The sequence below is a fragment of the Microtus oregoni genome, unplaced genomic scaffold (assembly GCF_018167655.1).
Source record: "Microtus oregoni isolate MIOR12 unplaced genomic scaffold, Mior012 000035F_ref0000213, whole genome shotgun sequence".
NCBI lineage: Eukaryota > Metazoa > Chordata > Mammalia > Rodentia > Cricetidae > Microtus > Microtus oregoni.
In genome coordinates this window covers 27,831,859-27,858,908 of record NW_024543094.1, presented here as the reverse complement: position 1 = coordinate 27,858,908, position 27,050 = coordinate 27,831,859, and the positions used below count along the sequence as shown (strand labels likewise).

The 27,050-nt window shown below is 44.3% G+C and overlaps 1 protein-coding gene across 3 annotated transcripts in view; it reads left to right on the top strand.

Annotated features, from left to right (window-relative positions):
* LOC121432712 (phosphatidylinositol 5-phosphate 4-kinase type-2 alpha) overlaps window positions 1–27,050 on the top strand; it is a 154,937-nt gene that overhangs the window by 114,623 nt on the left and 13,264 nt on the right. For all 3 annotated transcript variants that reach the window (XM_041630857.1, XM_041630856.1, XM_041630858.1), the window contains 2 exons: window positions 14,156–14,302; window positions 18,173–18,211. In XM_041630857.1, the coding sequence (XP_041486791.1) occupies window positions 14,156–14,302; window positions 18,173–18,211 (186 nt within the window). The remainder of the gene's footprint in view (window positions 1–14,155; window positions 14,303–18,172; window positions 18,212–27,050) is intronic.

Here is a 27,050-nt window from a genome sequence, read left to right as displayed (position 1 = left end):
TCTTCTAACTTCTAACTTCTCAGCTCCAGCTGACCAGCATCGATTGTTACAGTAAAGCAAAGGCTTCACTTCAGTGGTGCCAGTCTCTTGTTAACCACGGCTGTTTCTTCAGCACCAGCTAACCTGAAGTGCAGCATCTTAATTCAGAATAACAAATGGCTCCATTAGAGTCTTTAACCTTCCCTCTGAAGCTTTACAAGCCAGGCCTCCATTGTCTGAACGGCTCTTAACATCCTTGGCTTCCAAGCTCCTATAGACCCGCTCACTGGGCTCTCAACATTTGATGTCTTTTTAGCCCAAAGTTCCAAAGTCCTCTACAATCCTCCCAAAACAATATGATCAGGTCTGTCTCAGCAATATCCCACTATCCTGGTGCCAACTTCTCTTAGGATTTCTGTTGCCATGATGAAACACCATAACCAAAGAAACTTGGGGAAGAAAGAGTTTATCTGGCTTACACTTCCACAGCACCGTTCATTGTTGGGGGAAGTCAGGACAAGAACTCAAACAGGGCAGAAACCCGGAGGTAGGAGTTGATGCAGAGGCCATGGAGGCGTGCTGCTTACTGGCTTGTTCCCCATGGCTTGCTCAGCCTGCTTTCTTATAGCAGCCAAGACCACCAACCCAGGGATGGCGGCCCCACCTACAGTGGGCTGGGCTTCCCCCACATTGTTCACTACTTGGAGAAAATGCCTTACAGCTGGGTCTTATAAAGTCGGTTTTTGTCAGCTGAGGGTCCGTCCTTTCAGACGACACAAAGGGACGTCATTTTCATTCTGTTCTGGGATGCTCAGAATTCATACACCTTTATCTATATGAACGTTTTCTTAAGCTAGCAAACAGAATGACGGGGTTTGCTGCAGCATTTCCACAAAGTCATTGACTTTGTTCGTCCTCTTCCTGCTTCAAGTGGGCCCACAATACACGAGGGTTTGAGTGAGTCAAAGTTTTCTGAGGTTGAAACTACCAAGAGGCCAGCCTCGGGAGACATCCTAACTAAATTCTTTCTGGCATTATGCCCGCCACCCCTTGCCAGTGTGTGGTATGGGAGGGCATTGCAGGACAGGATTCTGGCCCAGCCAGTCTCCTCCACACACCGCCTTTGCCCTAGCCAATGGCAAGGGTTAGTAGTGCCTTTCGTTCATTAGGGCCGGTAAAATGACTCAGCAGGGAGAGGCCTCTGCTGCCCTGACAACCTGAGTTTGATTCCTAAGGGTCACGTGATGGAAGGAGAGGACTGTCTCCCTAAGTTGTCTTCTGACCTACACATATATACCCACCCACATACACAAATAAATAAATGTAGTAAAACAATGTTAAGAGTTGTGCTAATTAGGTAAAATCATAGTCGTAACATGCTCAGGACTGTGTCTGGTGAATAAGTACTATATAAAAGATCGATTAAGATAATTAGGTGCCGTTCTCATCTTTAACTTCTTATATCCCACCCTTGATATCATGTACTATTTGCTTATTGACTCATTTAGTCCACTAGGAGGCCTGGTTCCAGCAGGCAGGTGGCGCTCACACAACTGACCTTGGGAGGTCCTCACAGTTCCAGTGATGTCCTTGTCTTCCCTAGTCCACTCTGTGCTAAGGACAGCATTTTGCCTCAGACCAGTGGGGAAGTCATATTACAAATAGCAAATTTGAGTCTTCTGTTTGATTTTCTCTTTTGTGTATTTGGGGAAATAATACTTTGTAAATATGCTTTTCTTCAGCTCACTGTTGGCTCTACACTCCCAGGTCTTACAAATGATGGTTACTGATCGGCTAGTTTGCTAAGCAAGTCAGAAGGGCATGTAAAAATGAGGCCAGGGAGGTCGCTCAGCAGCGGAACACATCAGCTTTTTGTTGCATGTTATTCTTCGTGTCTTGGATTTTGAAGACATAATCTCACTATGTAACTCAGGCTGGTTTTAACCACATGGCAATCCTGCTTTAGCTCCCAAAGTGCTGAGATTGGAGGTGTGAGCCAACACTCCTGGCCTCTTTGTTTCTTTAAAACATCTGATTCTTAAGATGTTTATGCTGTACTGTTGATAGGTCCATGCTTGCGGTTCCTGAGACCTGAGTTTCCTGGTCTGGTGACTTATGCAGTTACTAATCAAAACCAATACCAGACTTGGGGATCACTAGGGATCAGTGCCATATGGGACAGAGGAAAGAGGCAAGATTGGACAGAGAGAAAAATCACACCACTGTCCAGCCGTGTGCTTCAGCAAGCTGCTGGGGCACCACTGAGATGATCCCTGAAGCCCCAGCACAGCTGGATGCCCTACTGGACAACTGTAGACCCAGAGGGAAGAACATCTGGCCAGAGCAGAGTGGCGGGGTCATCCCTGGGGGCATCTGTACATCGCTGCATCTCCTTCCGTGACACCCCACTAGCTTCCCATGTGTCTGATGGACTCACAGAGCTTGCTTCGGCTTACTCTCTGGAAAGCCTGGGACTTGATTTAGGGAAACTGCTTCCAAAGTTTGTCACTAATGGAGGAGGAGACAGAGACTCCACTACAGGGGTGCCAGCCCCCTTCAAGGATTGCAGCCGAGAATTGGGGTCCCGAGCTCCCTTCTCCATCATTGAATTCTCTGTATTGGGTTCTATCCAATGCCTTCACCCTACTTCATCCCCTCTTTTAGGGCACTAGCTCTGCAACTGCTTCTGGGCATATCTGCCCCAGTTCCTCCCACCCAACCCAGTCACCACCCACAGGCCAAGCTTCCCATTAGGGCCGTCAGTCCTATTATCATCTTCAGTAGACACCATTGGTTATAGGAAGCACTTCATGGGGTCACTTACAAACTTTCTACTTCATTCTCTGGCTCCTTCTCTTCCTTCTTTGCTGTTCTGGAGGTAGAAAGTAGGATGTCAGCCAAGCGCCTTGCCATGCACTACACCCAGAGCCGAGTTCTTTCTCTGTGAATGGTGATGTTATATGGGTTCTCCTTGTCTTAGTATCACAGAGGGAAGCAATGTAGTACAGCATCTGCATGAGCACATCCTCTGTATCATCCCTTGTCTTAGTATTACAGAGGGAAGCAATGTAGTACAGCATCTGCATGTGCACATCCTCTGTATCATCCCTTGTCTTAGTATTACAGAGGGAAGCAATGTAGTACAGCATCTGCATGTGCACATCCTCTGTATCATCCCTTGTCTTAGTATTACAGAGGGAAGCAATGTAGTACAGCATCTGCATGTGCACATCCTCTGTATCATCCCTTGTCTTAGTATTACAGAGGGAAGCAATGTAGTACAGCATCTGCATGTGCACATCCTCTGTATCATCCCTTGTCTTAGTATTACAGAGGGAAGCAATGTAGTACAGCATCTGCATGTGCACATCCTCTGTATCATCCCTTGTCTTAGTATCACAGAGGGAAGCAATGTAGTACAGCATCTGCATGTGCACATCCTCTGTATCATCCCTTGTCTTAGTATTACAGAGGGAAGCAATGTAGTACAGCATCTGCATGTGCACATCCTCTGTATCATCCCTTGTCTTAGTATTACAGAGGGAAGCAATGTAGTACAGCATCTGCATGTGCACATCCTCTGTATCATCCCTTGTCTTAGTATTACAGAGGGAAGCAATGTAGTACAGCATCTGCATGTGCACATCCTCTGTATCATCCCTTGTCTTAGTATTACAGAGGGAAGCAATGTAGTACAGCATCTGCATGTGCACATCCTCTGTATCATCCCAGCTCTAAGAAGTGCTATAAACCAGGGGGTCCACTACAGAGGAATACCCATTCCTTTTCAAGCCTGATTTTCTGGAGTTTAACAAGAGAGTTAGAACGCTGGGGCTGCAGCCTAGTGGTGGAGCACTAGCCGAGCATGCACAAGACTCTGGGCTGTAGCCAGCATCATAGAAAGGAGAGAGCTTCATTTGTTTGTTATTAACGTAAATGTAGTCATCCTTTTGTTTTGTTTCTTTACCCCAAAAGCATTTAAAGCCAAAATAAACTGTATTAAAGGACAAATTGTTTGTTATCCCAAGCCAAGAACACAAGGAAACTGTTTATTCATTCATTCATTCATTTAGTTGATTTTTCTAAAAGTTTCTCCCCTCCCTCCCTTTCTTCCTTCCTACTTCCTGTCCCTCTGGTGTGGGGGTGGGTAGATGGTGGTGGTGGTGGTGATGGTGACAGTGGTGGCAGTGATTCATTGATTCATTGATTAAGAGGGCTTCCTGCTGTTCCTGAGGACCGAGTTTGGTTCCCAGAACCCAAGTCTGGCAGCTCAGCACTGCCAGTAACTCCAGCTCCAGGGTATCTGACACCCTCTCCTGTCTTCTGTAGATCTCTCTTTCTACAGAGATGGCTTACGCTAAAACAGACAAATCCTCATACACCTAAACAAAAATAATCCTTTAAAAGAAACCATAGCCACAGGCACAGTAAGGATTACAGATAATTTAATCTTCCAAAACATTAAGAGCAATAAGACTTTACAATGCAGCGTTAATTTGATGTTATGTGAAACTCTTGAGGTTCAAGCCTCTTTTTAAAAAAAAGGTGAACCCATGTTAACAGCAATTTGAAATCCAGTTCACAATTCACAGCCCTCTCTGCTGGAATCTTCTAGAGGCTGTGGATCTTTGAATGCCATTCATTTTGCATGAGAAGAGCAGCAGATAAGAAATTTGTAAACCCTGTTTTCAGCCCAAGGCCAAGGGGAACTGATCTTCAAGGCTATGACAGCCACAAATTTTGCAAGTTTGCTTCCAGCAGGTCATTTCTTCAATGCACTGCAGTTCTAATAAGCCCACAGTCAGTTGTGAGAGACCCAAGAAGAGGAAATCTGTCTCTGTTGATGATGCTATGACGTCACATGTACATAAACGTTTGAGCAGAAGGAAGAACACAGCATCAGTTGCTTATATTAGAAACACCGTTACAGGCCGGGCGATGGTGGCGCACGCCTTTAATCCCAGCACTCGGGAGGCAGAGGCAGGCGGATCTCTGGGAGTTTGAGACCAGCCTGGTCTACAAGAGCTAGTTCCAGGACAGGCTCCAAAGCTACAGAGAAACCCTGTCTCGAAAAACCAAAAAAGACCTTTACAGCCAGACATACTGGCTGCATGTGAAAAGGAAACCCCAGGGACTGCTCGAATTAGCCAGCAGGGATAGGTAACAAGTTCACTAATGAAAGCTCAGGTCATGGGTGCATTCAGGGGCCAGACAGGGCTTCTTTGATGTTCCAGAAGAGCTTGGTGACACTGGGAGCCCAGAAGTATGGAAATTGGCGTTATCATTGGGTCCCAGAAGCAGTGTCCAGGAGAATGCTACCTTTGAACAGCCCCTGAGAGCAGCATCAGGCTTTGTGTAGACAGCCCCTGTCCCGCCTGAGAGAGTAAACTGTGGCCTGCCAGGTACTGTGAATATCTGAGTCGTGGGAGACAGCCAGCGGTGGAAAACAACTGACTCCCTTGGGAACTCAGAGGATCCCAGCACGGGAGTCCTGAGACTCTCGCCCTCTAAAAGGACATCTACGAGCTCTGTGGGGGCTCTGAGCAGGGTGATTTGGTAAACCGGTACAGCGCTACAACACGTGGAAACACCCAGGGTAATCGTGCCCTTTGGCCAGTTAGGGAAGGTTGCTCATCCACACTGCAGTGCTCAAAAATGAAGTAAATATTTGTACCAGCAATTTAAAGACTAGCTCTGAGGATTAAATAGTGGCCGTTCCTGTTTTTTTCCTGAGGCAGGATCTCAGGATGTGGCCTCAAACTCAAGGTCACCATGGTTCCTCCTCCCCAAGGGTGGATTAACGGGGTGCACCACCGTGAGTGACGACTTTTCTATTCTTATAATCTGGAAATTAAGCGTGGAAAAGGGAGAAAGCAAAGGTTGCTCAGATTGCTTTGTGCCTGTCGGCAGTGGTAAGAAATGACTGGATGCTAAAGATGCTTTAGCTTTTTTTTAAGGGTACCAAACAGTAGATATTAAAGAAAAAAAACGTAACATTGTGGTACCCTGGTCCACTTGCTTGTTGTTCTTGAAGTATTTGGACAAATCATTTTCCTGACTCACCTGTGATCTTTACGATCTTAAAAGGGAAATTCTTGGAGTTGTGAGCCAAGAGTCGCAGCATGCATGTTTAAATACTTTATATCTGTAAAGAAACTGCCTTACCTTGTACACATATGCAGCATTATTCATCTTTGGAAATTAATTTACAGAGATTCCTTGAAACAAGGAATCTCCCATCACACGTTTTAAAAATGTAACCGTTCCTGAGCTAGCAAAATGTCTCAGCAGGCAAAGGGCTTGCTGCGAAAGCTTGAGACCCTGAGCTGGGGTCCCTGGAACCCACGAAATGCCAGGTGGGAAAGCCCTTGGCTGTAATCCTGGCAGGGTGGACGGTGGAGATGGAAGATTCCTCAGGGGCTCAAGGGCCAGCTAGCCTGGTGCCTAGTGGTGAACAAGAGATCCTGCCTCAAGGTGGAAGGCGGGATCTAGCACGCAAGGTTGTTCTCTGACCTCCACACATGTGCAGAGGCATGCATGTGCCTAGAACATGAGCACACACACAGGCATGCACTCAGGCACACATACACACACATGATAAAAATACTATGTCACTGCATAACAGTTTCTCTGAGAGTGTTTTAGGAAGACCCCCAGAGGTCCTTCGCACCTCGCTCTTCCTCCCTATTCCTTCGCTCCTAAGCCTTCTCATCCTGTGTGTCTTCTTCCTTAGTTACCTGAGGCCCTCTTTCTGTGGTTTTCGTGAGGAGTGGTCTCACTGTGTAGTCCAAACTGACGTTGAATCTTCTCACCTCAGCCACCCACCACTCTAGTCCTGAGATTAAACATGGGTACCACCACACCCATCTTGTTCAAGGCAGTTCAAAAGCACCAGGTTTCTCCCTAGTCCCTGTGGAGGACCCAAGATTTCTTCCTGGTCAGTGTGAAGATAGCAAGGGTGGGGAGGGAAGGAGGCCCCTGTGGATTTCTCCACATCGTGCTGTGGCTTGAAAGGTCACCATTTGCCTTCTCTAAGTCCATACATACTTGGGGACATTGGGAGAGTTTCTTCTGTGAATTCTGTGTAAGTCATCAAGTATCATTACTGACTCATGTTTGATGGCACATTTGTGTCTGGGGCTGGGACTCAGCTGCCTTTTCCTTGCACTTGTAACTGTCACACAGTGCCTAATATACACAGAATGAGAGACTAGCTCCATAGCTCTGTACAGCTTGTGAGCCACGGTTAACCATGGGATAGTAGTTTCCACAGTCTACAGGAACCTTGTCATGGCTCTGTGATGGGCAGTTTCCCTCAGTCAACTTGACCAGCCTTCCGGTGGTCTCAATGAGGTGCTGTCTAGACTAGGTTGGCCTGGGGCAGGTCTGTGGGAGTTCCTAGTTAGTGGGAAGCCTCGCCCACTGTGGGCGGCACTATTCCCCAGGCAGGGGGAGAGTGAGCTCCTGGTTCAGTGCTCTGCTTTAGATCGGTGTGGTGTGAGCACGCACTGACTTCCCTGTGGTGTTGGACTGCAACCTGGAGTTGCAAGCCACTCACAGTATTTATCCAGAAAGCAGAGGTGAAACTGAAACACTTTTATCTCTCTACGGCTGACATGTGTAGCAGACTTTCTCAGAGCGCCAGCCCCAAATCATGAGCCAGAGACTTACCATTAGTTATGAAGGCTTGGCCCTCCTTTAGGCTTGTCCCACCAGCTCCTGTAACTGAATTTAACCTATATATCTTCATCTACGTTTTACCTCAGAGCTTCTTCCCTTGCTTTCATTGTGTATGTCCTCCATGTCTGGCTGGCTGGTCAACCCCGGGTTTCTCCTTCTCTCTCCCTCATTCTCTCACCCTCCTCGGGAAGCTAGATTCCTCCTACTTATTCTTTCTGCCCGCCAGCCCCGCCTGTCCCTCTGCTGCTAGCTATTGGCCCCTCAACTTTTTATTAGACCAGTCAGGTGTCTTAAGCAGGCAAAGCAACACATCTTTACATAGTTAACCAAATACAGCAACCTTTACATAGTAATATTCCACAACATAAGCAAATGTAACACATCTTTACATAGTTAAACAAATATCCCACAGCATAAACAAATGTAGCACACCTTTATATAAAGTAATATTCTGTAAAATAAACAAATTAACACATTTTTACATAGTTAAATAAATATTCCAACACAGACACGCGCCTTCCTTTTCCTTGTGTGATGTGCTTCATTTATTCTGACATCACGAAAGCCTCTGGGCCTTCCCCCTCATCATAAACCAAATTGTAGCTTTTCTTTCTGATTTCTAAATGCAAACATTCAATTTCTAATTCAAGAACTGAGAGTCCTGCTGTAATTGTGAACAAAGCAGTAAGCGTGAGAAGGTCCACACTGCAGAGCATCTGTAAAACATCCCTTGGGTCATTTCCTCCCCCCACCCTTCCTAAGTGTATTTGTGTTTTGCCTGCATGTCTGTCTTTGCTGCTGTGTGTGCCTGGTACCCACAGAGCCAAAAGAGGGTGTCTGAACCCCTGAAACTGCAGTTACAGATAATCGTGAGATGCTTTGTGGGTGCTGCAAATCAAACGCGGTTCTTCTGAAAGAACAGCAAGCACTCTTAACCACTGAGCTGTCTCTCCAGCTCCTTGAGTTGTTTTCTGAATTTACTCAACATATTTACGTTTTAAATGTACTTTACATGCTAGGGACACATGTTGGGGATTTTGTAGGAGGACAGAGCCACTTGTTGGTTCCTGCTGCCCAGAACCAAAGTAATCACACAGAAACTGTATTAATTAAATCACTGTTTGGCCCATTAGCTCTAGCTTCTTATTGGCTAACTCTTACATATTAATTTAACCCATTTCTAGTAATCTGTGTATGGCCACGTGGCTGTGGCTTACCGACTAATGTTTTGGCGTCTGTCTGTCTGTCCGTCTCTGGCGGGGCTACAAGACATATCCCCTACTCTGCCTTCTTCCTCCCAGCATTTCCCCACCTACCTCTATTCTTTGCACTAGCCCAAGATATTTTCTTTATTAACCAATGGTGTTCACAGCATACAGAGGGGAATCCCACATCAAGATTTGATTGTGAACAAAACGGCAACAGTGGTCCCTTCATGGGACTTATATTTTGCAAAGATGCTACACTGCCTGAGTCGAATCCTGTGTGAGTGAAGCTCAAAGGATGATTGTTGACTGGAAATAGAAACCCCTAGGCCTTGTTAGGATGCAGAGAGAATGAGAACAAAGCAGGAGACGAGGCACCTGCAATGCAGAATGAGAGGATGAGAAGGCTTCGGGCAAACCCCACGTGTTCTGGGCACATGGTGAAGGAAGAATTGGCCAGCAAGTTAAGAAAGAGAACCAAGAGAGAGAACTAGACAGGTACTTCAGAAGCCAAGCTGAAATTAGACAGCAAAGACCTAGAAGAAGTCACGTGCTCTATGGGAAGACTGAGAAGCATCTGCCACATTTACAACCCCTGAGCCATTGATGATCTTAGTGAGAGCAAGGTCCTGAAGAGGTAGAGGACAAATTTAGTGGGGACAAAAGTTCCAGAGTGAATGGAAGACAAGGAAAGCCATAAACCAAATGCAGTCAGTCAGGAAGCTGGTCAAAAGGTCATAGGTGAAGAAGGATATGAGCCAAATACAGGTGTGGGTTCAGTTCACCTTCTTCATTTGAACAAGAGAGAGAGGGAGGGAGGGAGAGAGGGAGAGAGGGAGGGAGGGAGAGAGGGAGGGAGGGAGGGAGGGAGGGAGGGAGGGGTATGTGTGAACCACAGTGGAGATCAGAAGACAGTCTTGGCTCTCAGTCCTTGCCTTCCTCCCTATGGGAGGCAGCTTTTATAAGACCATCTGGTCCTTCTACCTCCAAGAATTTTCCTAGCTCTTCCTCTGGTTGAGAGGAACCTGTGCAGACTCATGCACCCCATTTTTGCATGGCTTCCACTGCTCATGCATGCACAGCAAGGGTGTTTACTCACTAAGTCATCTCCTCAGACCCCGAGTTTTACTTTCTGATATAAAATTTTTCAAACATGAAGGAAATTTACATCATTTTGAGGTTTTGCTGGATTATTTGAAAGTAAATGACACCTATATAGTGTTTCTCTCTAAATACTTCTGTTTGCTTCTCTGAAACGTAGGTCTTTTAAACCTTAACAAAAATAGTGGATAATTAATCAGTCCCTCATGACCACTGAAGGCATCTGCACAGGTGCCCAGTTGGCCTCAGCTGGTGCCTATGGGGGAGGGAGTGTTTGGGTCATTGTTCAGTTTCATGAAGGAATCTGTAGCCCACTTAGACATTGTCTAGGTACTTCCAGGAGCCGTGGTACCTGGGAACTTGAGGTAGATCCTGGGATAAAATGGAGGGAGGTGTTGGAAGGAGCCTGACCCTCACCCTGTGCTGCAGTTTGAAGCAGGCAGTGGAACCAAACTAGAGACTACTTGAAGAGCTGACAACAGGAAGTGGAGGCCATTCCCTGCCAGTGGCTCCTTTTGTAGAATGAATTGTATAAGGGGAGAGTCCAGGTCTCTCTATTACATGTTATGCTGGCACACACAGTGCTTGGCATGCAACAGATACTCAGTAAACATGTTTTATAAATTCATGCTGAGAGTCCAGGCAGGGTAAGATTTCAGGGAAACCAAAATACCCAGATTACAAACACTACTTCCGCACTACCTGATGCTCATCAAAACCCTGTGGTCAGTCATTCTGTTCCCTTGAAAATGGTTTTGTTTTCCAAATGCAGGAGTCAGAGAAGTGGGGCATTTCATCTGAGATCTTGCAGCTCTTGAATGGGTCCTGGCAGCATGTGATTGGGTCATGTAGTATTCTGGTGGTCTGTAGGCATTGGCTTAGAATCGCTGGTGTGCAGGTTGCCTCTAGAACACTGGTTCTCAGTCTGAGGGTCATGACCCCTCAGGGTTGAACGACCCTTTCACAGGGTTACGTGTCAGATATTTACATTATGATTCATAACAGTAGAAAAAATCCAGTTATGAAGTCATAGCAAAATAATTTTATGGTGGGGGGTCACAATCTGAGGAACTATGTTAAAGGCTCACCGTATGAGGAAGGTTGAGAACCAGTGCTCTAGAAGTTTCTGTCCTTGGTGTTAGGAGTTTGTGAGCAGAAGGATGGAAAGATGTCTCATCGGTTAAGGGCACTTGCTCTCGCAGAGGCCTTCATTCTGTTCCCAGACCCACACCAGCAGACAACCATCATTAACTCCAGTTCCAGGAGCTGCAACACCCTCTTCTGATACCCCGGGGCACTAGGCAACAACCTCATTACATAAAATAAAATAAATCTATAAATAAAAACCTGAGAGAGAGAGAGAGAGAGAGAGAGAGAGAGAGAGAGTTTGTGTGCAGAGCTGCCTGAGTCTACTGGGTCAGCTCCAGCACTCAGTACCTAGAACACTTTCCCGGGCTCCCATCCAGAACTCCAGCCAATGGGTACATCTTTCTCTCCTGCAGAATTGCTGATCCTTGAGTTCTTCCTTCGTTCTTAGTATCAAATGCAGTTTGGCAGCACTGACATGGAAAAGGTGGGCTTTGATGTGATTTGTGGCTTTGCGCGTGTTTATACACTCAGGAGTTTGAGGTTCATTTAATCTGTGTTTTTCAAAGTATTCATCAAAGAGCCCCATGGGGGAACGGAACCTTTGAGGGCACGTGACACTTGTTGACAGAATGCACCAGAGTTGGATGTTTTTGCCGTGTTATCTATCTGACTTGGAGACAGGGAAGCTGTAGTGTGTAGTGGGCGTATTTTCAGAAACAAAAGCTTGGCGATTTCATGTACCACTCAGTTTCTTTAGCATGGGTCAGTGGGACTATGGGTAGAGCCTCTGGGAGCCAGGCTCTCTGTGGCTCTACAAAGACTTCCATCTGGCATGCCTTGGTTTTTGTAGTACTGGGTTCAATACCTCTGTCCTTACGCCTGTGCTCTATCATTCCTGACACCTTCTTAAGGATGAAAATGGGAGTGGAAGAGGTGATGAGCCACTGCCCTGCCTTGGGGGCCTCTAATAGCCTTCCATGTCTGCAAAAATAATCCCTGTCCTAGAGCGACCCCCAGAACAGACGCTAGGACGTGGGTGTGAGAAGTTTGAAATAGGGGGCAGATAGATGTAATGCTACAGTTTCTTTCCCGGGTTTTGAGTGACAGCTTGCATTCCCATCATTGGTAACTGAGAAAGAGTGGGGTTCAGTACAGATGGTGGCATGGGGTCTTTTGAATGCTTTCCCTTGCCATCCTCACAACTTTATTCTAGGTGGGCCTTTGGGTACTCTGTTTTCTGGGAAGTGAAACTCAAATATAAAGTGGGCTAGTTAACTTACCCCAAACCCCACAGCATGTAAATGGCTACCCAAGGATTTGTGCTTCATCTCCCTGGCTCCCAAGCCTGTTCCCTCCCTAGCGCAGTATGGATACCCCCCAGACTGAGTTAAGACCCGCTCATCCACCTTCCCTACCGGCAAACAACACACTTTCTAATCCCTTAAATCGCTGTGGGGAATTTCCTTTTCAGCCAAGAACTATTAACCACCTCTTGTGCACTAGCAAACCTCAAGTCGATTTATTGGCTTCAAATTAGGCTCCGCTCGTCTATTTAAAGTAACAAGCTGAGATGAAACTCGATGGAAGAAATTAGACTGAGCTCAGTTGTTGTCTGTAAGGAAAGGGGCCGGAGCATCTCTGAGATTTGTCAGAACTCTAAATAGCAAAAACCAGATAGACACTGTTCAGTTCTAATGAGAAGAGCCAAGGACTTTTTGTTCTTTAGCAAGTTAAATATCCCCAGACTTATTAATGTTTACCACTAAAAAGTCCAATTAGAACATTTTTGCTAATGTTTCAAAGACTCAAAATAGGGGTTGGGGAGATGGGTCCATGGACAAGAGCACCTGTTTGGTGATGTGAAGACCTGGGTTTGAAACCCCCTTGCCCATGTAAACCGCCAAGCAAGGCTGCGGATGCCTACAACCCCAGCACTGAGGGGAACAGAGACAGGCAGATCCTGAGAGCTTCCTGGCCCGCAAGCTTAGCCAAGATGGTGAGTTTGTAGATGGTCAGTGAGAAACTCTGCCTCGAGGTGATGACACCCAAAGCCCTCAATGGTCTCTGTACACTGACACACAGGCACACGCCACCGTGTGTGCAACACATACACATACCAGAATAACCCACACTACAACCCTTGACTGTTGGTGAGCACAGTGGGTAGAGCACCCACAACACTGGAACTGTGGTGTTGATGCTATCCTGGAGGTTTCATCCCTGTGTCATAGACGTTAAAAGGCTCATTTAGAATCTTCCCCCATTGTAAAGGCCCCTGTGGTGGTACCCATAGTTTATCAATAACTGCTTCCAAGAGGAAGTAGCTCCCTCTTGTGGCTCATTGGCATATGACCCAAGTCATGTTGTGTCTGCAACCCTGAGACTTGATGGCAGGCAGCTCCTGGCCAGAGAACTCCAGCTTCTTTGTAGCTCAGGCCCCTTCATGCCCACTGAAGTCTAGACGAGAAACAGAATAGCTAGGCCCCTAGCACCAGGCTTTCAGCAGTCTCTTCGTTACCCTCCACCATACCAGCTTCAAGATCAAGGGATGAGGTCATCCTCAGGCCTTCTGGGGAATAAGAAGGACCTAGATGGGCTGTCCCTGCAACTAAAAGAATTAACTTTCTTGCCTTGTGCTTCTGTATCCAATTTTGACATTATGGATTAGTTGAGCTACTGAAAAAAAAGTATCTCTTTAGTGATAAGATTGAGTGTTCTACAACAGCTTCCAAGGTGAGGTTTTGTTTTTGTTTGTTTGTTTGTTTTCTTTTGCTGGGGAAGTTACAAGGGCGGAGGGTGAATTGGAGGAGGAATGGGGAGGTGAGTGGGATGGGGCACATGATGTGAAATTCACAAAGAATTAATAAAAAAGGTTTTTTTTAAGATTGAATGTTCTAATTTTTATATAGATGAAGAACACAGACCTGAGGGGTCAGCAATACCAAGTGATTGTTTTCTGAAAATAAAGCCTCAAGAATTAGAAATTCTCCTTTAAATAAGCCCCACAGTTAGAAAGGCCAAGTTTCACAGTGATCCGCCATGTTTTGACGGCTGTTTTTCCTCTCTCTCTCTCTCTCTCTCTCTCTCTCTTTCCTGTCTAGTACATAGTGGAATGTCACGGGGTCACCCTTCTTCCTCAGTTCTTGGGAATGTACCGGCTTAATGTCGATGGAGTGGAAATATACGTGATTGTTACCAGGAATGTGTTCAGCCACCGTTTATCTGTGTATAGGAAATACGACTTAAAGGTGAGATTGGCTTCGGTCATTTGCATTAAGTGGCTCAAGCGTACCATCCATATTGTATATGTTATAGTTAATTGTGTGAATGAAATAATTCAGATGCACCTAAAGTTTGCATCTCAGTCCATGCTGCTGTAGTCATGGCAGCCAATGCCATGTAGTGGTCTGTGTGCTGGGAATAGTTGATAAGTGGACCAGACCGGGGCAGCAAGATAGCCCAGCAGGCAAAAGCACTTGCCCCACAAACCTGATGACCTGAGTTCACGCCTCAGACTCCATGGTAAAAGGAAAGAATTGGTTCCCAAAAGTTGGCCTCTGACCTCCACCTGCACATGCCCAGAACACACACACACTACAGTAAATAAATAAATAAAAACAAAACCAGAACAAATCTTTAAGGATTATATATATATATATTTTTTTTTCATTATATATATTGTGTATATATATAAACATATATGCATATACTATTATTATTACTTTAGGGAAATAATGAGCGCTGTGGGTAGAAATGAACAGGGAAGGCCACACTATTTTGTTAACAGTAAACAAGTATTCTATTGCTGAGCTATAGCCTCAGCCCTTTTTCTTCTTATTTTGAGAGAGGGTCTCACTCAGTTGCCCAAGCCAGCATTAAATTCACCCTGAAGTCAAAATAGGCCTTGACAAGTAATCCCGGCCTCGGCTTGCTGAGTGGCTGAATCGCAGGCCTGTTCCCCCAGCTGGCAAGGCCTGCATTGCTAAGCAGGGTGTAAAGAAAGGTGTGCCCATGAGGGCACCAGTGGAGAGCGTGCAAGAAACGGGGGAAGATTCACGACAAAGGAGACAGGAGAGCCCAGAGACTGGACATCTCAAAGACGGCAGAAAGACGGAACCACTGGAAAAATGTGGCTGCAGCGGCATGATCTGAGTTTTACAAGTTCAGACTCAGCCAACTGTAGTGTGATTGCATGGCGAGACAAAGAGAGGGCTGCGTTTCTAGTTTTTTTAAAAAAAAAAAAGTTTTATTAATGTATCATGTGTACAGCCTGTCTTACCTGTGCATTTGCAGTATAGTGACCAAGTTCAGCAGGAACCACAGAGACTTTAAGGACCACGGAGCTAAATACCCTATGACCCCTGAAAAGGGTTGTTTTTTTTTTTCTTGCTCTATGGTACTTGAGTATCTGGATTTTAATCTTTTTAATCTTAGAACTCATTCACATGCACAAAGAGGACCCTAAAAGGTTTGCCTTGTATAGGGTCTGTCTGTGGATGTCTATAGTATTAGAAATGGATGCAGGGACTGGAGAGGTGGCTCTGTGTACTTGCTGCTCTTCCAGGGGGCTAGTTCCCAGCGTCCAGCAACTCATGACCACCTGTGACTTCACCTCCAGGGGAATCTAACACCCTCTTCTGGTCGCTGCAGGCTCTCCCACGTACCCTTACACATAAATTTAAAAAAAAAAAAATCTTTGCTTAAAAGAAATTTATGAGAATACTAAACATGAAATTATAAAATATTGAAATTTATATTAATATTTATTAATACCTTTTCATTCTTTAAGGTAGCTATTATGTATTAATGGATTTTTATGAAAATAGCTATTTTTTAAAAATGAAATATTAGTCAGACAAACATCATGATTTTTCTTTTCTTTTTTTGGGGGGGTTATTCAAGACAGGTTTTCTCTGTGTACCCCTGGCTGTCCTGTAACTCACCCTGTAAACTAGGCTGGCCTCAAACCCAGAGATCCGCCTGCCTCTGCCTCTGTGGGGCTAGGATTAAAGGCGTGTGCCACTACCACCCAGCATATTTTATTTTAGTTAAGTCTATTCTTTGAGTTTCATGTGTGTACATGGTGCCTTCCATTCTCACTCAGCCTTCCCTCCCGGCCCTTACTTCATATCTCTGCAGTGTCTGCACCAATGTGAGAGAGTGGGGATGTCATAGCTGGTCCTGCTGTCAGGATAGTGTGCTGTTATTTGGTTGAGTATTGTTTGGTGGGAAAGAGTTTGAACTCACACAAATATATAGTTGGAAAAGAGAGATGAGGAGTTTTAGGGATAATTGTAGACATCGTTTGATAATATACCAAAACTTAACAGTTAGTAATATCTCCAATCTTGTTACACTGAGGAATTTGTACCCTGTTAAGATCTGTTGTTAGCTGCATGCACTGGTCCACGTGTGTGGTTTTTTTAGTCATACATGTCTCACTGAAGACATATTTGTTTCTTTTTTTAATTTATTTTATGTGCATTGGTGTGAGGGTGTCAGATCCTCTGGAACTGGAGTTATAGATATTTGTGAGCTGCCGTGTGGGCGCTGGAAATTGAACTCAGGTCCTCTGAAAAAGCAGCCAGGGCTCTTAACTGCTGAGCCATCTCTCCTGCCCTGACATAGTTGTTTCTTAATTAACATAGTATCCCAATGTCAGCATATCGAATGATGCAGTATCAAAAGTCATGTGACCATCTGCACCAAGCCACATTGAAAGTCTTTCACATGGGGAAACTGAGGACAAATACAGTTTCTCAGAAGTCTGGTTTTCATTTGATAGCATTTTAATCGCTGACCTCAAATGCTGTCAGCCATGTGGAATGACAGAACACAGCTCATCCTGACCCTTGCGGCCCCATCCACTGTCGAGCAGGTTTTTTTCCAGTTCATTTGTGGTTTTCTCAAATAGAAATGTGTTCTGGAAAAGAAGGTAACTGATTCATAATTGCTCCTTTCAGAAGAATGGCTCTGGGCAGCACCCATTGCTGAAACAGACATGCTGTATGCATTTAGAATCTGTTTTTCTTTCCGAAGCTAACCAACTTCATTGCTCAAGTCAAATATGGGTTCCCTTCATGACTGGCCATTTTAATGGTCCAGGATGATAGCTGTGAATTTGACAGTGATCAAGTTAACAAATATCATAGCAGTTCAGGCATCTGGTGCTAGGGAAAAGGAATCTGTAACTCTGTGATCCTTCTCCAGCCACTTCTGTAAACACAGACTCTGTCATGGGCGAAACACAAAGAACTGAGTAAGGATTGCTGAATTCACATATTTAGGACTCTAATGTAAGAATCAACTTGTCTGTGTTCCTTGACTTTTCTTTTGAATTGAAACCTTCCACAAAAAGGCAAGTTTCTCTGCTTGAACTCTGCCTGCTCCCCAAACCTCCTGTGGACCTCAGAGGTAACGTCCCATCTCCCATCAGACATTTTGGCTAACACAGCTCTGAGAGGCTGCTTTTGAAACCTGGTGCAGCCGACTAGGTGCCCAGAGATGAAGGGCTGTGTTTTCTTCCACTTTTTACCCCTGTGCTCAGCATAGGGCCTAGAACAAAAGAGACATCAGGAAGCCTGTGGCTTTGAAGGAGTCTCCAAAGTGAAGGGAGCCAGAGCGCTCTCACAGAGGGTGTGCTGGGAGCTCAGTAGAACTGTCCTTCAGTCACTGCCTAGGGAGAGAACAGCACCATGGTGCAGGGAAGGCGTCAGAGGCAGGGATGCTCCACATCTGGAGGTCATGACACGGGCAAAGGGGCATTCCGTGCTTTTGTTGCCAACATCTTCCTTTTGAAGATAGTGAAACCAGCCGTGTCTAGCCACTGGTACGGTTCTGATCAGTGTTTAACCAGCGACTGCTCAAGTGGGGCCAGATTCTCTGGTTTCCAAGCAGGAAGGTCAGGAGCAGAGAGAATGATGGGTCAGACAAAAATGACAGGAGTGGGGTTGGAAAAGAGTGACCAGTGGACAAGAACACTTGTAGGGGGAGCCACAGACCAGGTGAGGGCTGCTGGGACAAGGGGGACACACTGAGGGTGGACAGAGCTGGGTTTGTCTCATACTGGGTACTCCTCATGCAAGTCCATCCATTCTGACCATTTATTTGTGTTTCAGGGCTCCACAGTGGCTAGAGAAGCTAGTGACAAAGAAAAGGTAAGCGCCATCACACCTCCTCCCTGTCCGAGGAGCACTGGGTGTGGTCCTTCCCTTTCCCCTGCTGCTGCTGCCAGCACAGCCAGCACCCCTGCAGCCTGGGGATGCATGCCTTCATCACCTTCCTCGGTGACTATATGATACTGTACCTACTAGTTAAGTGTGCAGTTGACACAGACGGGTCACAGACAACCTGTACTGCTGTCTGTACTGTCAACTGAAATGGAAATTCCAACTCAGAATGTGGGTCCTAGGGGTTTGAGGAACTTGGGTCCCAAGGCCTCTTTACCCCAGCTCGCCATATGTGACCTTGACTGTGGTCTTTGCCTCTGTTCATTTTCTCGGCCATTACATATTGATTTCAAATTTCTTTTTGAATATACAGTGGTAAGATGAGGTCGGAGTTGGTTTTGATTTTTAAAGTGAAGTATGAAAAGATTATAAAGGACTATATCTTCATATCTTCTGACTGATTATAAATCAAGTAACACTTGAATCTCATTTGCTTTCTTTTATAGAATTACAGACTTGAAGGGTCAGTCTCTAGGGGACATTATAAAGTAACTTTTCAGTTTTAAAAGTTAAAAATGTAATATTTCAGTATTGGTAAATAAGATCCGGGCTGCGATAGCAGAAAGAGAGTTGGTTAGATGCTAGTGAAACATTCCAAGTGACAGCCGTAAACGACCATGTGTGTTTATGCTTTGTAAGATACATTAGATGTTAACAGGAAACAGCTCGTCATGAACAACTAAGTTCATAGTTGCGATTATTTGCAGAGGTCTTCCTGAGAGATCTAAGTTTTAAGTCAGTTTGAAGATTGTAATTAGTTCAGATTGGTAGATGGAGACATAAAGAATTGGACCCAATTTTGTTAAAAGTCATTACTTGGAAGAGATGTGGATATTTAGAATTAAGTGGGTACATGTTGAAAAGATTTTTGAACAACTATAACAGATCAGAGCACAAATAAACAGAGAGGGATAGATAATTTAAACCTGTTGGGTTATGGCAGAAGTACAGGTCATTAGAGACATTTATTTAATGAAAGACTAGAAATAAGCTTTGGGCTGTTAAATTTTTAAAAAAAAACCTGCCATTCTAAGCAAAATAAGAAAAAATGGTTTCATATGTGATTCCTTTTCAAAATTAAATACTTTTAAGTAAAGAAAAAAAAGAATTTGGAAATGGCTTCCTGCATGTAAGTCTAAACTAGCCCAGATTGACGCATTGATTGACAGACTAGGGGAAAGACTTGCCTGGATTCTTGAATATTCCTACAAACCAGCCTCAGAAGGGTCTTCTCTTTACTATCTCTTTAAAGTTAGATTCAAGGATTTTAATTTTTTTCTTAATTTCTTTTAGAATATTATTTTGTTTCAGTTTGAATGTTGTGAATTTGCACATCTCTGTGCTGTGTTCATTCAGAAGTGTGTGCATGTGTGCACACAAGTGTGTGTGTGCACGAACATGTGTTTTCATGGTTACTGTCACAGCCTCAGGGACTGAAATAATGGGTCACTCAGTCACATCCTGCATGAAGGCTAAATATGGTGCTAAAACAATTTACCCAGGGTCTTTTTTTTTTTTTTAAGTAATTAAGTAAATGGTCTGGTTTCAGACTAATTTTAGCAAAACAACCCATTTATATATTTATATTTCCTCCACCATCATGCATGAGTTCAAGTGTTTGATTTGGTACACAGACAGTCCTGGGCCCTGGGCCTCCTGCTGTTCAAACACTCTTGTCGCAGAGGCTGACACTCTTGCCTTAAGGAAGAACCCAGGGCTTTGCACTGTGTTGGAGATTTGGGGATCTGACAGCTCCTCCCCGAAAGGTCAGAGGCTTCCTAGGGCTACCTTACCTATCCATGTATGTTTCAGATTCTAACTGGGAAGGGGAGGAGAAATAGCCTGCACATATGGGATGCAAAGGCCATCAAAATTGACAGCCACCCAGGAGAATGTGGTGCACTAGCTGGGAGCGTACTGATGATCCAGAAACACTCAGTTGCAACCATTTAGTGGAGTGCATCGCTATAGCTGAACTCGGACACACTGGGCTTTTAGGGTTTTTTTTTTTTAATGTTTTCCTTTCCCCTCCTCCCACTGGCCCCCTCCCCCAGCTATTGGTTTTCCTTCTTTCCAGGATCAGGTAATAGTTTCGACTCTTCTCTAAAAGCATAGCCCTTTGGGGGGGTTCCTGAGTAAAACCTTAAGCGCCTTCAGAACAATCTCTGGTACCTGTGGTTTGAAGTACGTGGGGAAGGCTGAGAATGCTTTATTTCCTATCTTTCAGCCTCTTAGACAGGAAAGCTCGTCACTGCCGCTGTAATTGCCGCGTGTCGCCCGTCTTGTTCAGAGTGATTGCCCTTCTGCAGAGCGCCCTTACCCGACTCTCCACCGACACAGCTTCATTAGGGAGCGCAGTTCTTCCCCTTCTCCGGGACCCATTCACTGCAGCCATTATTTCATTTCCCATACTGTTAACTTGTTGATGACAAGTTTTGAAACTGTCATTTTCAGTGTTTAGTGATATAGGTGCAGACAAATCCCATCCCTTGAATTTCTTCTTGACACACAATTAGTGTGATTCGCATTAACATAATAATGGGGATGGAACTGGAGGAGATAAAGTCCCCATATTCTAACAATAATGGGATGACTTTGTGGCAACAAGTATCAGAACATGCATGTACAGATATCTAGAGGGTTTTTTTTTATGGGAATAGTTCTTTAAAAAAAAAAAAACTTGTCAAATTCTGACAGCTGCTATGACTTGTTTCATTCCCTAATTCTTTTCTTTTTAGTGGAAGGGCATCTTCCATTCATGACTCCAGCAGTTTCACCCGCTCTAAATGAAACAGAGAAATGCGAATCTCCCTGGTGGTCGATCTTTTCACAGCTGCGCTCCAATTCCAGTGTGACATCAAATTCCTAATTATAGCTGGGCGGACTGCTTTTTACAAATGACAGTCTTAGCATGCTGCCAGCTAGCCGGCTCCGCAGCAGGGACTCATTTCATCTCCAGGGGATTTGACCTGACTCTTTAAAAAGCCGCTGTTCTCCAGAGAGAGAGTCCCGGGGATTTACACAAATATGCATTTTACTCCTCATTCCACACAGGTCTCCAAACTCGGGTGAAGTGAATCCCGTGTGGTGGGAGTCAGAGGGTCAGAACAAGAAGATTCCTTTTAACATTGCCACTTTTTCCCCTGGACCCATTGGAAAGAAAGCAGCTGCCCTGCAATTGGCATTTACAGAGCTGTATTGGCAATAATCGTCGTTGATAATGGGCCTCGGAAAGCCTCCTTGTTGATTCTTACGTATCACGAATTGCACTGGCGATTAAGAGGCTGCCGCTGGCTCTGACATTTTACCTACTACAATTAATCGTAGAATTAATCATCCATACCCTCCCACCTAAAACTGCTCCTCCCAGCCAGTTTTCAGCATTTCTTCTGAAGTCTTTAAATGGTCCCCCAGTTACAACTAATACCTATCCTTATCTAGACCTTGCACTTATAGGCAAGGATCGGAGGGTACCAGGCCACTGAGCAAGGTACAAAAAGTGCAGCAGTGAGCCCTTCAGGAAATCTTTCTCCAACATGCCTTTCCACTCTGGGTACCCTGCCGGCTCAGGGAGATTATTGGGGACTCTCTGCTCTGCTTTAAACACACTCTGTATTTCCTCTTCTCCCAGATGGAAGGGGAGCATCTTAGGCGGCATGAAGAACACCCAAAGGGCAGAGCACACTTTCCCTTCAAAACAGAAGCACAAATTATTGTGTTTAATTTTTTTTCTGCAATACTGGCAGTCAAACCCAAGGCCTTCTGTATGCAAAGCAAGCACTGTGTCATTGAGTTTCTTCCCCTGCTACAGAACTTAAAAGATAACAGCAGTCCTGTGGACCAAAGATGTTTTATAAAATAAAAGGGAGTTTGGGACCAGCTGCATTGGAGAGTCAGGGATCTGAGTCCAGCTTTAAGACCAAGCAAGGAAATGCCAGTAATGGAATCTTCTGGAGATTCCTCTAGGAATACTGGCCAACAGTAGACCACAATTAAGTGTCATCAAAATTACACTTGTTCTATGAAAAGCTTAAAGTGACTGATAACACTGATGAAAACACATTCCGAGACATATCAGCAAATGTGTAAGCAATGCCCCTTGGGAGACTTTGAGGAAACCCCGAGAGTATTCTGGGAAGTGGAGCTGTTTTGCTTGTGTTGCTGGAGATCCTGGAGATGGAACCCAGGAGTCTTTTGTGTGCTAGGCAAGTACCATATGACTAAGCTGCATCCCTTGCTTACAAGTAGGGGTTTCCTACTTTTAATTTACTTGTAATTTTTCCTGACTGGTAAGCCTGGCATGTGAAAAACTGATGAGCTCATGCATTGAGTCTCATGAGCATCTTCCAGATTTGGCACACACGGCAGCATTGAAATTGCTCAGCAGTTTTGGCATGAAGTGCTGGGTACTCAGCCAAGCATCGGAAACGCACAGAGCTCTGCTATTAGAGGTGGGAAGCCCTGTAAGCCAGCTTACTTCCAGCAAAGTTAGGGAAGAGAGAACATGTCTAACATGTAGTATGTGCTCTGAATTTAAGCCAGCCTGCTACAGATGTGCAGATCTTACAATAGATGTAAAGTTTACTATGTTCGTGTTAAGGCAGAATCAAGAGGACTTAAGAAACTTCCTTTTGAGTTTTGAGTCTATGAGAGTTCTCACATTGTCACCAATACTAAATATTCATGACACAGAATTGGAACAAACCTATTTTTTAATAAATATTATTCTTGGCCGGGTGGTGGTGACGCACGTCTTTAATCCCAGCACTCAGGAGGCAGAGGCAGGCGGATCTTTGTGAGTTCGAGGCCAGCCTGGTCTACAAGAGCTAGTTCCAGGAGAGGCTCCAAAGCTACAGAGAAACCCTGTCTCGAAAAGCCAAGATAAATAAATAAAATAATTAATTATTAATATTATTCTTTTCCTTTTAATTTTTATTTTTAATTATGTGTGTGTGTGTGGTTCTGTGCACATGAACCTGCAGAGGTCAAAGGTCTTGAGTTTCCCTAGAACTGGAATTGCAGGCAGCAATGAGCCACCTGAGTGAAGGCTGGGATTTGAACTCAGGTCCTCTGGAAGAATGAAACATGCTCTTTACCACTGAGTCAACTTTTCAGCCCCTGGAACAAACCTATTTTGAGGTCCTATTTTGTAGATCTTAGAGACCACTGTTTAACAGCCACATTGTTATTTATGGAAGAAGATCAAACCATCACCTTTTACATAGCTGCTTAATATTCATTAAAATGTGAATTCTTTTTTCTTGGTTGGTTGGTTGTGGGTTTTTTGGGGGGGGTGTTGTTTTGTTTTTGGTGGTTTGTTTTATTTCGATTTGATCTTTTCTTGGGTGCTGGAGGTTCAAGACAGGGTTTCTCTGTGTAGCTCTGGCTGTCCTGAAACTCACTTTGTAGACCAGGCTGGCCTCAAACTGCATCTGCCTCCCAAGTGTGGGGGGGGGGGGGGGGATTAAAGGTGTGCACCCACTACACATGGCTATAAAAGTATTCTTAAGTAATAACTTCTTTTTACATTATCTTAAGATACTTAGAGAAAATAGCCCCTAGCTAGAGTTTAACAGTTCTAAATAGCAATATGACACTTAAACTTACCAATGGTTTGCTTTTAATTACAACACAGTTTCATGGGTGTGCTGAGTATATTTCTTTCCACAGTCTACATATAAACAGATTCCAATCTGAACTGTCCTATCCAGATGCTGCTGACAGAGTGGCCATTCTCCTTTTCCCCACTGTGGATGTTAAAAGTTAATAAGGGTCTTGTAGGCTGCTTCCCTACCTAGGTGCTTAGGTCAACATCTGCCTCTGTGGATGAGGGAGGTCATTACGTGTCATGTTGTGGGAAAGCACCTGTTACCTTGGCCTCTTCTCAGTGAGCTTCACCCATATTCACTAATTTGCCTTTTCATGTATCAAATTTGTGGCTTAGCTGTTTGGGGAGGCGGAACTGATTTTATTATAAATCCCTAGCATCTCTTGTTACCCAAAATTGATACCATACATGTGATGTTATTTCATCAACTGTTTTTATCCTGCCTCCAGTGCTAGGATAGCCTACATTCTCTCCCAGGAACATTCTGGGGAATTTTCTACCTTGTAGACTGATTTTTTTTTCTTTTTATGATGAGCATAGAATTTTATTCTGTTGCATGAGTTTATTTTCATTTAGGTGAGCTTGGAATAACAAGTAAATTAGGAACATAAGCAGTCACAAGTACAACAGTGTTTTTTTTTTTAATTGTTTGACTTAAAGTGTCCCGGGAATAGCCATCAAAGACACACCAAGTAGCCATCTTTGACATTGAGGCTTACAGTGAAAAACATATTTAAGTAGGTTACTAAGTAAGCACATCAAACAAAAATTCATTTCATTCTAAATACAAGTCCTTTAATCGCAACATACGATGATACATCTAATCCTCTGCATTAAAATCTTCTGGTACCAAATCCTGTTTGCATTAAACACTCAAGTGTGACCAAGGTCCTCGTCTTCCGAGTAAGGTTTGTGTGCAGACTGAAACAAAAGTGGGCTCCGTGTTATGTGATTGTGGGCTCTGTCCATTTAAATCTTAAGAAACATGTATTTCTCACTTTTCTATTGCTAACACCATTTATAATACAGTTGGAAAATACAGAATGAAAATAAAACCCAATGTTGTTTTAGTTTGAATTCTGTATGTTTTAAAGTTATAGTTGTGACTGTAGACACAAATTTAATTTCTTGTAGTATTTTTAAATTATCATCTGAAAGATAACGTAATTTTTTAATTGAATACAAAAGCCTATATAACTTCTCATCTTGTAAGCCTTAAAATGGACTGCACTAAACTCTGTACAAGTAGCGGTAGTTGTGCATATACATGCATGTGTATATGTGTTAGTTAATCCTCGTTAGAAAAAATTACTTTCCCTAAATTATTTATGCTGGTTAAAAAAATTGGTAAAAATATTATATTGGTAAAAAATATTTTCTTCACATTTTTGGCTTTACATTCTGAGATTCTGTAAAAAGTCATAATTTTACATTTTAAGAATAAAGGGTAAGTAATACGAAACAGATTTTCGGGGCCTTGCTCTTTGCCTCCTATCTACCTGGCTCCCCGGGAAACGTCTGGAGCCTCCCACCTCCTTCCCCTGAGGTTGCCACCTCCCCAGGTGTCTGCCTCACTTCCATCTTTGTCTCCTAAGCCATCCACAGAGGCTTGTGGTCACATCTAAAATTGAGTGTGCTGTTCTGAACATTTTAAAGTCTCAAATGTCAGGCTAAACCTGCTCCTAAAGGATCCTTTATCTCCCTTATTAAGCCAGGGAGGATAAGAATTAATTAAAAACTTAGCTCCATGCTGAATGTGGTGCGGACTCTCCTGCCGTCTTCGTTTGTCTCTTAAATCAGTGTTGCAGCATAGTTTGCTCCTCACTGGAGGACAGTACTGACTGCTGAGAGAGTTTAGTGTAGGCTGTAGAAGAAGCCAAAAGCTTTCAGTTTCTGCAGATGTCGTCCTCCCATGGCTCATCGCAAGGTCAGTGTTCCCAGGGAGTTCACTACCTCCTACGAATCAATTTATAACTCCCTTCTACTTCGGTCGTATTTTCTGGCCACTACACATGGACTTTTGCTTTAGGTCAGCAAAATAGCAATCACTAAATCACACACTATGATGAGACATTCACCAAGAAAATCCAAACCATAGAAGAGTAACATGAAGGGGAAAAACTTCCTGTCTTTGGCCGTATGTATAAAAGCATTACATTTTAGTCCATAGGTTTAATAAATATTACATAAATTTAAATAAGTATTCCAAGAAGTGACTTAGCTAATTTTTATTATACGGCCACATTCTGTTCTTGAGTTTCTAGTTTTTGATTTTTGTTTTTTTGCTTCTTTAAGATTACTAGTCAGGGTTTTCTGCTGGGTAACCTGCTGCAGAGCTCCAGTTTTCTAGCCGGGAGACATGCATGTGTGTGACTGGAGCCACTGAGGCAGGGCGGTAAGAGCCACTGCTGGTGTCACCGTGTGCCCTGGACAACAGCCCTGACATACACTGAGTTTGCCAGCCCTGCTGACAATTCTTCAGCATTAAGGGCTGCATTGCAAACCCATGTGCGATATGTGACTAGCGAGTAAAAACTGAAATCAAAGGAAATCTTAAACACGGTCTATATTATTGACAGCCTAAGTTTTACCTTATCTTTTACGATCCTGGAAGGAAAGAAAGGGGCCGAGAGAAAACACACTCTGAGTTCCTGTGGGCAAGCACCGTATGTTGCCATCCAGTTCACACACCAACCCTATCACATAGCTATGATTGACTTCCTTACTCAGCCGAGGAAGCAGTTTGGGGCTGACCAAGCAGCTGGTCCGGGTCATGGCTAGTGAGGCAATGCTCGATGTGACATCGTGTAGAAAAGAAAGGATAGCTTTGCTCGGGACTTCTCAGTCACAGCTTTGTCTAAAGAAGCCATGCCCGCAGACGTAACAAGCCAGTCACAGGAGCCATGTGTGGCACACACTGCTCCGCCCCTTCAAAGTGTGTGATGCATGAAATCCTCATGACAACCCTCTACTTGCTGCTACTTAAAGATGAGAACCAAGTCACAGAAGGAGTGACCTGCTGAAAGACACACAGCTAATATTTAGACAGCTGAGATCAACCTAACAGCCAGCCTGGGTCCAGCTGTATCTAGAACCACAGGCTTTGGTCTGTATCCCCTGGACAGAAGTGGGGGTGCAGAGTAAGCCCATAGCTGGGCA